General features: G+C 42.3%; 1 protein-coding gene across 3 annotated transcripts in view; it reads right to left on the bottom strand.

Moving 5' to 3' along the window:
• GRHL2 (grainyhead like transcription factor 2) overlaps window positions 1-13,955 on the bottom strand; it is a 173,955-nt gene that overhangs the window by 88,206 nt on the left and 71,794 nt on the right. For all 3 annotated transcript variants that reach the window (XM_058698717.1, XM_058698715.1, XM_058698716.1), the window contains exons 5-7: window positions 8,973-9,028; window positions 5,684-5,840; window positions 1,029-1,140 (exon numbers count right to left, since the gene is read on the bottom strand). In XM_058698717.1, coding sequence (XP_058554700.1) covers window positions 1,029-1,140; window positions 5,684-5,840; window positions 8,973-9,028 — 325 coding nt within the window. The remainder of the gene's footprint in view (window positions 1-1,028; window positions 1,141-5,683; window positions 5,841-8,972; window positions 9,029-13,955) is intronic.

Below are 13,955 nucleotides of genomic sequence, written 5' to 3'. Positions count from 1 at the left end.
CTCCTCCCTTTGATCTTCCAGCCCTGCAGGTAACAGCAGCAGACTCCTGCTGTTGCTCATCTCTGGAATGCCTCCCGGTGCCTTCAGCCCTCCCAATGTTTGCAACAAATTCCCTCCGTGGGACCATTTGGCATGGACTCTGCTTTCCTGGCTGAATCCTGAGTCCCACCCAGGGGACTACCTGTCTCTAGAGAACAGACATCGTGTCTAAGAATACACAGGTTTCAGGGGCGCCTGGGTGGCTCAGTTGGTTAAGCGTCTGACCCTCGATTTTGGCTCAGGTGATGATCTTGCAGTTCATGAGATCAAGCCCCGTGTTGGGCTCTGGGCTAACAGTGCGGAGGCTGCTTGGGATTCTCTCTCTCACTCTTCCTCTCTCTTGCTCTGCCCCCACCCTACACGCGCGCTCCCTCTCTCTCTCCCTCTCTCTCAAAATAAATAAATAAACATTAAAACTAAAAAAGAATACACAAACTCCAGGAAATATACTTGGCAAATTCGTTCCTCCTGCTGGAAAAGCTCTCTCAAAGGTGTCATTTGCCGGACCACCTAATGTGTTGGAGCTGAAGGGACACTAGACAGAGAATTAGAGAGCCAGAACTGACTTTCCAGTCATGTGACCTTCACAAGTACCTTAGAGTCAAATGATCCTGAGGTTATTCGTGTCACAGCGGGATAAGAGTTCATCTGGTCGGCCCGACTGGCCGTTAGACCCAAACACAGGAGGGCCTGGAAATACGTTTTAGAAACCGACACGGTCGTTGCAAATCCAAATGTATCACTATTATTATATGAGGCACAGCTGACTTCCATAGAACAAAAAGTGCTTTGCACCCAGCTTAGCCTGATTTTGATTTCTCAGCCTGATTTGTACCAAATGTACTGACAAAGTGCACAGACTCATGCTTGGCATTTCTCCTGAAGAGCTGCGTGGGTCCTAGCTCTGATTTGTGTGCCAGGCTCTCCTTGGCATCACGGCAACAGGGCGGTTCACCAAAGACCACACGGAGAGGTCAAGGTCAACTTACCAATGTCAAGGACCCGCTGCTTCGCCGTATGCTGCCGAGAGTGCCAGTACTTCCAGTATTTCAGCTGCTCATCTCGGTTTTTGTCTTCACTGAAGACCACCATCACCACGCTCTGCAGAGGGGAGAATCACAGGTTTTACTTTCTGCCCAGGACCTCCGATGCGTCAGCTTCCAGTTCTGGCAGTCCGGCCAGAGGTGTGTTCCCATGGGGCTGCTTTTCTTGCTTTACAAAACCCAGACAAGCTTGGCTGTGCAGCTTAGTTTGTTTACAGATGGGCCTATTCAAAAAGTGATTGGGAAATGAGAACCGTACATAGGAAAAAAGAATCCTACCTCCTCGTTACCACGAGTCATAAACAACCAAATTAACCAATGAACAGCACATTTATTGTCTTGTGGGGCGAGTGGGAATACCAAAAAAATCTATTTGGTACTGAAAACAAACACATTTTTGAAATTCTGTATTCTGAAACACAGAATTTGGTGCCATTTATAAAGAAGCAAGCACCTGTTTCTAGCCTAATTAAGTGCCTCAGGCTGGAATAGTGGAGAGAATACTAAGAATGGGAGATAGTGGAGAGAATACTAAATGAGAGAAATACTAAGGTAATGAAAGAAATACTACAAGATGAGTTCATACTGATGAACATGGGTCTAAGTTACAGACCAAAAGCTACGAGGCCAACTGTTTTATTTATTTCAACACAATTTGGATGGGCTTTCTTGGAAAATTAATCATATCTTGTAGAAATAAGAATCCAAAACCCCTTTGAGTCCTAAATGATAAAAATCCTCATTAAACTAAATAAATGTTAATTCACTGCCACTTACGAGATGAGACCCTACCAACACAAACAACCCCAAATCCCTTTAACTGCAATATCAGGGATACTGGTGCTCTCCTCCCTCCATAACCAAAATACTTCTTGGACATTTTCCTACTATTGCAGAATATTTCATTGATTCTCGTTCCTTAATAACTTCTCCCTTGTAGCATTTTGCACACTTGTAGTCATTTCATTAATTATTTATAACTATTCTGTCGATGGCAATGTCTTCCCATTGGCTTCCAACTCAAAGAGGACAAGGACAGTGGTCCCGGTGCCTGGCAAATAAGAGATACACAATACACGCTTGCGGCTGTACCGTCAACTCCAAATCGGGCTGATTTCCAAAGTATGCGTGAACATTGGTTACACAGGAAAGCAGGTCTCTGTTAGGAACGCTAGTTCGGAAATATCCGTATTATTCGGATTCACAAGCAGCATGACCCTCGAAGGTACGGAGAGATGACAAGAAGGGGCATCCCTGGCCATTCTGGTGGAACTAAGAGCCACAAGCGTTTCATTCTTCTCTCTCCCACTTCCTGAATCTGTTTTCCACTTCCTGAAACTTCGCCATTTACAGTAGTCCCCCTTAACTGTGGCTTCCGTTACCCACAATTGGGCACCCCAGTCTAGAAGCAGAGAAGCGTCTTCTGATAGCTCATCCAAGGGTCAACAGTAGTGTAACGTTACAGTCACAGTGCCCACATCGTTCGTGTCACTTCATCTCCTCATGTAGGAATTTTATCATCTCCCATCATCACGAAAAGAAGGGTGAGCAGAGTATAGTAAGATACTTAGAGACAGAGATACCACATTCACATAACCTTTATGACAGTATATTGTTAAAACTCTTCTATCTTATTATTAGTTATTCCTGTTAATCTCTTACTCTAATTTATAAATTAAACCTTATAAGTACGTATGTAAATGAAAAACCATAGCATATAAATGGCTACATACTATCCATGGTTTCAGGCATCCACTGTGGGGGTGGGGGGGGACCTACAATGTGTCCCCCACACATAACAGGGCAAGGACTACCGTATATGTAAAAGTTCAGTGAGTGGTCTCCTGGTGTTTATCTCTTTCTGTTCCAAGATAAAGATAGCAGGTAATTTTTTTTGTAGCAAATGACTATGTTCACCTAAATAATGGCATATTCTTGGTCTGGAAACTTATTTCTTCAGTAATACAGAGAAAGGCAGTTTGAAAATGCTATTACCAAGCATACATGCTTCTATTCAGAATGACACTGTTCTCCTGGGGCGCCTGGGTGGCGCAGTCGGTTAAGCGTCCGACTTCAGCCAGGTCACGATCTCGCGGTCCGTGAGTTCGAGCCCCGCGTCAGGCTCTGGGCTGATGGCTCGGAGCCTGGAGCCTGTTTCTGATTCTGTGTCTCCCTCTCTCTCTGCCCCTCCCCCGTTCATGCTCTGTCTCTCTCTGTCCCAAAAATAAATAAAAAATGTTGAAAAAAAAAAAATTAAAAAAAAGAATGACACTGTTCTCCAAAATTAATGCTGGTGGGTTCCAAGTGCATCCCTCTTTTCCTCCATGTTGCTTGCTCTCCCGGAGCTGAGGAGAAAGAAAGATCCCTCTGAAAGGCACCATTCTAACTCTCCAAGGGTGTTAGACTGAAGTCCGTGAGAGAGCAGGGCTCTTTCTAGCCAAAATGAACAGATGGAAATAAATTAAATATTAAATTATTTCCACAGTTTCAATGAAGTAGAATTCTTGGAAGAGTGTCTATACTCAAAACTCAAGGGGCGCCTGGGTGGCTCAGTCGGTTAGGCGTCCGACTTCGGCTCAGGTCATGATCTCGCGGTATGTGAGTTCGAGCCCCGCGTCGGGCTCTGTGCTGACAGCTCAGAGCCTGGAGCCTGTTTTGGATTCTGTGTCTCCCTCTCTCTGACCCTCCCCTGTTCATGCTCTGTCTCTCTCTGTCTCAAAAATAAATAAACGTTTAAAAAAAACAAAAAAACCCCTCAATAGTCATGGCCTTAGAATGTGAACCATCCACCATCTTTTCAGGGTAAAGATAATGGTGCTGTTAAGAGGGTGCATATACATACTGGTTATAGAGTTGTACAATCTCAAAGAGTTACACGTGCACTGGTAATTTACAAGATTGTGTTTTAAAAAGTAAATTTATCCAGAGTAAATTTATCCACACGTGGGGGTAATAGGGTATGAAGCCTAGCATATATATCCAGAGATGGGTCCCAGGCTAAAACGCTTATGGCTTTTAGCCCTCCATGTGACTCAACAGAGTGTACCTTAGTGGTTAAGAGAATGAGTTCAGGAATCTGACTGCCTGGGATATATCCTGGTTCCCTCACATTTTAGCTGTGTAACCTTGGCCAGTTACTAGTCTCTAAAAGGCTCCGTTTCCTCATCTGTAAGATTGCAAAAATAGTGCCTATATCATAGGGTTGTTGTTAGTTTCAAATAAATGGATTGCTAGGTATATGGTACTTAACACAGTGCCCGGCACATAGAAGATCCACCCAATAAATAGTAGTTGTGACGTTGTGGTGCTTGTTAGTATCATGGCATCTCTCTGTCATTGTTGTCGTCATTAATATTATTATTATATCCCTCCACCATTACGATGATTATGAGGAGGAGGAGGATGGCCCCCCTCTGCCACAGCCTTGACCACAGGGTAGGGAACACACCAAGCCCCCTTTCCGCCTACAACAGGCTCAGCCTTGGGTAGGACATTCGCTCCACATCTTTCTCTCACTCCCAGCTGCCCTGCCTCCCGCAGCTCTGATCTGGGACTGGGACAGGCTTACAGGGAAGAAGAACTGCTGGCCTGAGAAATGACCAGCAACCTTCCTTATCTTTCTCACTGAAACAAAGCCACAAAACCCAGCTGACTCAGAGATCACCACTGCAATGATTTTACCTAAAACTAGTAACAGACAAGCTGGCCAGCAGGTGCCCAAATACTCTTCTCTCTCTTCTCCCTCATTTGTTACCTTTGTACGGGCATCTGGGATGGGGGCAAAGTCACTATGCTCTCTCTAGGGACAGCGTGGCTTTCTTCTCAATGTACTAAAGAGCTTAGGAGGCGGTAGCTATGGATAAAATAAGGTGGGGTGGCACTCTGCACACAGCATGTAAAACAAATCATTTTACAATCGGGCAGGAAAGTCCTTCAACCTCTTTTCAGAGAGCTCTGCTATGATTTTCCTTTTCAGGAGAAAAGGATTACCAGTTTCCTCCCTTCTTGGCCGCGGCGAGAATGCCAGAAGCTGGTAGGCTTCCGGCACAGTTCCATTTCCAACAAACGGAACTAATACTCATGAATGTGAAAACTCCACCGAGTCACTCCTGGTAGGGATCATGTCATGCCTCACTTTACTCCTGAGGAAGCACTGGGCTGCAGAAGGGCTTTGTAAGCAAGTCGCAAAGGGTCCAGGGACACAGAATAAGTTGCAGCCTCCCTCACAGAAGACAGCCGCAGCTCTTTCCTTGCCCACAAATAAGCTCCGACTTACAACTACCTGCTTGAAAAATTAAGATCAATTGATTGAACACAAGAACAACAACTAGGTAGCATAAAAGGTAATGAAGGAAACTGGGAAAATCCCTTGGATACAGCCAGAAAGCATGTCTCAACCATGTCCCTCCCTGGGGTTTATTGGTTACTGATTAAAATGATAAACGGTAAGCCAGTAAGTTCTGTCCTGCTCCAACTCTCTGACATTTGTTCTGGAATTATTTATTTTGGAATTTTTTCCACACCCTCCCGCAAGATGAAGGAAGGTAGCAATTTTCTTCATCTGATCCCTCTGTGCTTTATTTGAGAAATAAGGATCATACCCTAACTTTGCTGATTGGGTGTCGGAAGCATTTGTTGTCTCCAGTCTCGCTGAGCGTTATGGCATAGAACTGTCCTTTGTTGAGGTAGGTCATGGGGCCCTCCCCCTGCTTCTGACGCAGAGACTTGGTAGCTTCCAGGGTGTATTGAAATGTGCCACTGTGAACAGAAAACAAACAGTGGTCAGATTCACTCACTTGGACATTTCTGCCTTCCTAATCGATTTCACACTGACAGCATTTTGTAGGAATATTAACCAATATTTACTCCATTTCAGAGACAAAACACAACATATGGCAAAGAGATGAGACCAGACCAAAGGTCATTGCTAATACAATGTATACAGCATTTCTAATAGTGGCTCATAAACCAGATGGTTTAGAAGGAAAGAAAAGTCCATGAGGAGCCTGTCCAATTACGTAAGGTTGTGCCAGAAGAATCTGTTAGGTCTTGGATGGCAATCAGTAATGCCTGAAGCTTAAGAACTGATGGAATTTGCCACTTTTATCCCAACAACAAGCCAAATGTGTGAAAGCTTTTGTTTAATTCATACCTGTACCTAGACCTCTTTTTGTACAACCAAGATGTTGCAAAATAGCTATGTCCCACTTGAAAACATTTTGAAATGTGAAAACCTAAATGAAACTCAAACATTCACTATTGAGAATCTAGTTCCATAGCAGAAACTGGGTTTTTTATTTTTGGTTTTTTGTTTGTTTGTTTTCAAGACTGCAAAAGAACTCATGAAAGGGTAACTGCTGTAAATCAGGAGTTTGCAAATAATCGTCCCCTGGCCAAATCTAGCTCACTGCCTATTATTGTAAATAAAGTTTTATTGGAACACGACTACATTCATTCATTTATGTCTTGTCTATGGCTACTTTCATAACAGCAGGGTTTAGTACTGGTGACATATGGTGTGCCAAATCTAAAATATTTACTATCTAACCCATTGCAGAAAAAGTTTGCAGATCGCTGCTCTACCTAATTTCCCTAATATATGAAAGCAAAATAAAATAAAAACACTGATTTTCCCAAATTTGGAGAATTTATCCATTATTTAAAGTAAACAACAGGTATGAACCACAATCTCTTTTGTTTAAGATGTCCATTCAGAAATATTTCTTTCTCCTACACTGCTGGATGGCCTATAGTGATAATCCAATAACCAATGTTTTGTGTATTTTTTTAATCATCAAAAGCTCTTCACTGGGCCTATTATTTTCTTAGCTCTTTAATTCAGTAGTCTTTGAAAAGCTGGATGTAAAAATGTGTCAAAGTTCACCTCTTAAAATGACCTACTTACAAGATTATGGGGGACCCCTACTTTCTATGTTAAACATTTCGGCAATGTTTAATTTTTTGTAAGTTTTGTAAGAAGAAATGTGAAGGGCAAAACAATATTCCTCATTTCATGATAAAAACCTTACGCTTAAACTGATAAACTAAGCAAATCCGGAATATGTGTCTTAGAATTAGGTAGGAAATAAATCATTCAAGACAGAACCAATTTCACTGTCATTTTGCTTAGAAAAAGCAATTTCAGTACAGCCACTGAATCATAAAATTTGAGACTTGGACAGGATATAAGAATCACCTAGACCAGCAATTTGCAATTTGTCTAGGGCACAGACTTTGTTTTAAAAAAAAAAAAAAAAAAAAAAAAATGAAGAAAGCTGTGAACCCTCTCTCCAGAAAAAAAGCACATATGAACAGAAATAGTTTTGAATCTAATTTTGGGGAGTTCATGCCCCCTAAGCCTGTCTATTCATAACATAAGGAAAAAAAAAAAAAACACCTTCCTCATTTCACAGCTGAAGACAGGCTGAGAAACTTGCTCACTGCAGTGAACAACGACAGCAGCAGAAAGAGAAGACAGGTCAAGTGACTGATAGGTCAATGTTCTTTTCACCAACCAGACAGCTGACTACATGGTGATTTGGGCTTATAGCATGCAAATTATGTATGTATTTCCACATTTTAGAAGGTTATTTGGAACTCTGGTTATCTTCCCCACCATGCCCCTTCCCCTCATGAACACCACACACCCAAATTCTGACTTGGACGATCTGGGGAGACCAAATGGGGAGTCTGAGGTTGAAGCAAGATCCTGAAGGATGAGGAAGGATGAGGAGGACATTAGGCGGAAACAGAGAGAACAGAAGAGAGCCACACACATAAAAGCAAAAGGGGCAAGCAATACAGTAGAGGACTAGGTGTAAAGTAAAGGGACCAGCAGATAGAGGGCTCTGACTACCTTCATGAGTAACTTGTGTTTAATTCTGTCAGAAATCACTGGTAAGTTTTATAAATGGGAAAGAGATTCATTTCTTGCCCTTTTCTCCTATCTACAGACATGATCACGACCGAGGTCTTTGAACATCTGGCACCTCTACCTAGAATGTTCTTAATACTCCTTCTTTCCCTGGAAAACTCCTGCTAACAGTCCTTCAAGATGTGGCTCAAATGCCCCTTCCTGCAAGCTTTGGCCCACCCCCCCACTCCTCCCAACCCGCATCACACACACAGGCCTGTAGGTCCTCTCAGCTTTCTGTTTATGTATCTCTGTGGCAGGACTCACCACTGACAATTTGTATTACAATTGTCCATCACTACACTTGTCCCCTCCAAGTCTACGGGCCTCTTGTAGGGAGAGGGTGTATCTTATCCCCATCCCTCTCGCATGGCTTGTACACGGAGGGCACCAGAGTGTATGGTACCTGGTAGCTAAATACGTGCAAAGTGGCACAGAAGGAAGAAGAAAGTGTTGGCAGAAAGCTCACTTATATTTTTATAGTTCAGAACACGAATAAGAGTAGGTTGCAAGGGACAGGACAGGTGGAATAGAATATTCGGCACTTGGCAAGTATGATGAAAGTGTAGTAAGAAAGGTCAGGCAGATCTTTACCCCTCTAGAGTGGGTAGCTGGAGGATGGTTCCATCCTTAGCCACGATAGGAAATAAAAGCAGACCAATGAAAGAAGTAGAGAAGGAAGGAAAGAAAAAAAAAAGAGAGAGAAAGAAAGAAAGACAAAGAGTTCCATTTATTCACATGCTGTGTTGGAGCCCATGCGTCTGAGCTTTAGAGGATCACCCAAGAGGGGATATGTAACCAAAAGAACAGAGAAAGGGTACGGGCCTCAGAATGTAGGTCAAGACTGGAAATAGCAATTTAGAAGTCATTGTAATAGAGAAAATAATTTTCTTTTAAAGGTTCAAAAGTATAACGTAGGGATACATTTCAAGTGTTAGCAGTTCATCAGTTTCTAGGGGCATCTCCCGGGAGCCTACCTTGATGCCTGGTCGTACATGTACTCCTCAGCGCCAACGGAAGCACTCCGGAATTTCTGCAAAATTTACAAGTCATCAAAATTAAAACAAATAGGTAAGTCATCATGCAAAAGAAACAAAAAGTGACAAATGTATCCAAACTGTTAAATCCTCACTTCAGAAAGGAAAGTAACACATTTTTTAGTACTGTGTTTTCAACTACAATGAAAATAGTTGCCATTTGCGCACAGAACTCACATATCACTTGCACACTGAGAATTATGCTGGACAGAAAGGGTATTTGTGCTTTGCATATTATTCACATGTCCACAGATGTTGTGAAAGTGTCTGCAGGTACTGGAACCTGTTTCTTCAAACATATAAAAACATCTCTTCCATTTTCTATCACTGCCAATGCATATTCCAAAAATCATAAATTCTTTTTTTATTTACTTATTTTAAAAGGGAAGGACAGAGACAGAGAGAGAGAGAGAGAGAGAGAGAGAGAGAGAGAGAGAGAGAGAGAACATGAGCAGGGAAGGGGCAGGGAGAGAGAGAGAGGCAGACACAGATTCCGAAGCAAGCTCCAGCCTCCGAGCTGTCAGCACAGAGCCCGATAAGGGGCTCGACCTCACAAACCGCAAGATCATGACCTGAGCCAAAGTTGGAAGCTTAACTGACTGAGCCACCCAGGCGTCCCAAATTCTAACATTTTAACCGGCTACCTGTATAAAATTGAGGCAAGTGCCATGTTTCCTGCATCTGCAAAATGCTTATTTACAGTGATTAGATGGATAAATGCGTTAATAGATATAAAGTACTAAGTACAGTACTCGGTACATGGTGAACTCAATATATGTGTATTAAATTCTATTCTATAGTAATCACTTGACCATATTCAGTGCCCTTCTCTAAGATCATCTTTATCACAATATTTTAAGAGTACATTTTGGAGGGAAACTCTAAAGCCTAGTATTATGCGTGAAGAAGCTTGGATCCAAGGATATCCAGTTGTTATTTAGTGCCAGCTGGAAGCACTTGGTTACATTTTAAAACCTTTTCAAAAGTAGATGTGCAAACACCCCCACTTGATCCTGAAGTGAATATAAGAGGATGAAAAAGCACTTGGTTGACCACACACGCCTGCTCCTCCCAATGTGACTTTTTTCTAGTGTCTCTTTCAAAATAACAACTTTCCTGCCTCTCTTTTCTCAGCCATAAGCTTCCATTCTTTGACCACAGTTCACCAGTTTCCTTCATAGGAAAGGGTTACTCACAGCTATTTTCCAAACTTTCTTCACGATCCTTAACCACCATCTCTAGAATTCACAATTTATAAGTAAAATATACAGGATACTTCTTTTTATGTTGTCTTATAAATTCCCTGGATCCAAGAAAATGGGTTTTGCCATCAAAGTGTATTTATGTGCATCCTAGGAGCTTGTTGACTGGTTCAATAATTGTGACAAAGAATCAAAGATACAGATTTGCATTTCTTTTGCAATCAATCAATCAGTCAATCAATCAACAAAGCATTCAATGGGAATCTTCTGGGGCTCCACCGAAAGTTGGTTGAAGAGATGGGCAAATTCACATGAACAACAACCACAACAAATCAAAGTAAAATAGACCAAATGACTAAATGTGAAAGTCTATTTTGAATCATTCATTCATTCATTCATTCATCCATCCATCCATCCATCCATCCATCCATCCATCCATTCAGGTGTCCTGGCTGGAAAAGCAAATAATGGGCGTTGCCAGGAAAGGAAGTTCAGCAAGATGACAGGACGATTTCGTAGAAATTGTGGAGACTGTTCTAACCTATGGAAGCTAAAGAGAAGCTGGATCAACTGAAGGAATTGAGAAAAAGTAATCCAAGTGAAAGAAGACCAACATGAGTCAAGACAAAATGATGGCACAAATGTGGTGTGTACATGGGGACAAGGACACGGGCCTGATTTGATTATGAAGGGAGGACCTAAAAATCTAGGTTAAACGTTTAGTTTCTCGGCCAACCAGCCATATTTTAAGTACTAAATTGCCATATGTGGCCAGTAGCTACCATATTGGAGCGAATACAGGAAAATTTCCATCACTGTAGGAAGTTCTATTGGCCAGGGCTGATCTACGAAAAGGTATTTATACTTAGTATAGTTAAGAATTAGAAAATTTTGGAGTAGGAGGGTAGCATGATGAAAAGGGCACTTAAAAAAGGGATAGAGGAAATGCATTTCCAAGGTCTCCTTTGAAGGAATATGCAGTAACCCATAACGATACGAATACAACTAATTCTGGTGGACCAGCATTAGTAAACACAGGCCTCAGTGAATTTATTGTTCATGCCGCAGAATTCTGAAACCTGAGGACAGACTAGCCTACTAAAACACATTAAACTTATAAATTCTGTGGTTCTAACCCCTCAGGTGATGTGAGAAGGTGTGATATACTACGACTGTTCAGACTCAAAGGGACTGCATGCTGACTAAAACACAGAATCTTACCCTAATAAGGCACATGTGAACAAGAACTATGAAAAAATAAAGACAGTAAACATGTTGCCAAAATGTCTAAGCTTACAACTTCATCCTTCATTATTTTATATTGTCTTTATAATTAAAAAATTAAACGTGTGGTCCACCTGGAAAACATCATAATCCTTCATGAGACCCGATCACATTGATGGGTCATTACAGCCCTACCTGATTCAGTATGGAGAGTCATACCCAAAATGTTTGGGTCATTCTGGTTACAGTTACCAAGTTTCCACAACTGTTTGGAAATCTTTTCACATAATTCGTAAAATGCCCAAAGGCAAGCAGACAGCCAACAACACCGTACTTTACTGTGATTTGATGTGTGCATCTATACATTTCTTAATCATTTGGACTGAGAAAAAGGAGAGTAACAAAGGTACAGTAACGTATATTTTAAAGACGACCCTGAAAGGACTCAAGATATCAGGCAATATTAGAATGTTACATTTAAATTTTGGATATTAGAATTCTACAATTTTTTTAGGTGGGAGGAAGGAGACGTCTGCTTATGAGTCTACTGGAAAAAGACAAATGATTCGTCAACTGTCAGAAAATCAGATACTTTCTGCCTCCGTGTCTTTGATCAGCCACCAATTTCTTAGGTCTTATCATTCATTTATTCACTTATCCACTCTTTCAATAAAGACTGAGCATCTGCTTCGTGTCAGGCAGTGTGCTAGATGCTATGGGTACCAAAGTGAGCAAAAAGAGAAGAGGTGTGTGCTCTCATGAAACTTCCGGTCTACCAGAGGAAACATATTCATTAAAAATACCATGCATTCAAAAAATCACAAACTGGTGCCAGCACTCTGGAGAACAGCAGCAGAGTTCTAGGAGAGCACAGCGTGACTGAGAGAGTAAAAATCAGTCCCACTGACAATCGGCCTTTGTGTACTACTTCCGGTGGCACACGGACAAGACCAACAACGTTTCCAACAGAAGCCCAGAAGACAGGAACACAGCTACGAAAGTGAATCACACGTCTTCCTTCTAAGGAACTGCTGCTTTCTTAGCAAACGCATCCTCAGTCCTGCTTGGCTTATCTCATCTCCTGAACTATGGTTACCCAATTTCCAGATTGCCTCAGTGACTTCTCATATCCAGTCCAGAGCTGGCTGTCACTTCCGTAATCCCTCTTTACACTTACCCGGTATAATCCCAAACACTATGAAGACCAACTCCCAAGTCTATGTTACAGAGTTGTTCTTAAGGGTCCCCTGCTGAAGCAGGCTAAATAAATGTAACTTTGATTGCAGATGTGTTCACGGTAGTTGCTGGTAGACTTAGATACAAAGAAAACTGACTCTACTAGAAACTGAAGGAAGAGGGCAGGGAAGGATTTCCCGAGGAAATCACACAGGAGGAAGGGTGTGGGAGGTGGCAAAGAATATTCTAGAACAGTGTTGTCCAAGAGAATTTAGTTTAAAGATGGAAGTCTTCTATATCTTCTTTGTCCAATACAGTAGCCACAAGTCACACTGAACACTTAAAATGGTAGTTAGTGGGACTGAGAAACTAAATTCTTGATTTTATTTTTCTTTTTTTTTTTTTTCAACGTTTTTTATTTATTTTTGGGACAGAGAGAGACAGAGCATGAACGGGGGAGGGGCAGAGAGAGAGGGAGACACAGAATCGGAAACAGGCTCCAGGCTCCGAGCCATCAGCCCACGCGGGGCTCGAACTCACGGACCGCGAGATCGTGACCTGGCTGAAGTCGGACGCTTAACCGACTGCGCCACCCAGGCGCCCCAATTTTATTTAATTTTCATTGCCACATGTGGCTAGTGGCTATGGCATTACACGGCACACTTCTAGAACATGAAGCAGCATGCACAAAGGTCCTGGGGGAAGAGGAAGTATTTCAGGTTCACAGAACCGAATGGAGCCCACAGCAGAGAGCACACGGGGGAAAGAGGTAGAAGACGAGGTGGGAAAGGCAGAAGAGAAGCAGAATATGCAATGCCTTGTATACTCGTTAAAGATTTATATCTCGGGGCGCCTGGGTGGCGCAGTCAGTTAAGCGTCCGACTTCAGCCAGGTCACGATCTCGCGGTCCGTGAGTTCGAGCCCCGTGTCAGGCTCTGGGCCGATGGCTCGGAGCCTGGAGCCTGTTTCCGATTCTGTGTCTCCCTCTCTCTCTGCCCCTCCCCCGTTCATGCTCTGTCTCTCTCTGTCCAAAAAAAAAAAAAAAAAAAAAAGATTTATATCTCAATCTTAAAAGCAACGGGATTTAAGCGGGGAGTGACATAATCAGATAAGCATTTTGAAAACACTATCCCTGGTACAGTGTACAAAAGCAGGCAGTATTATAGGCCAGAGAAACTGACAGATTGGGCCAGAATGGTGGAAGCAGAATGGAGAAAAATGGATTTGAGAAATGTTTAGAAATATTGATAGAATTGATAATGGATGGGGGGGGGGCAAAATATCGAGAAATATCCTAGTTTCTTGAGAAACCAGGATGGTG

Source organism: Neofelis nebulosa, chromosome 14 (genome assembly GCF_028018385.1).
Source record: "Neofelis nebulosa isolate mNeoNeb1 chromosome 14, mNeoNeb1.pri, whole genome shotgun sequence".
Classification (NCBI taxonomy): domain Eukaryota; kingdom Metazoa; phylum Chordata; class Mammalia; order Carnivora; family Felidae; genus Neofelis; species Neofelis nebulosa.
Note: the sequence above shows the minus strand (reverse complement) of the source record. Positions and strands in the feature narration are given on the sequence as shown.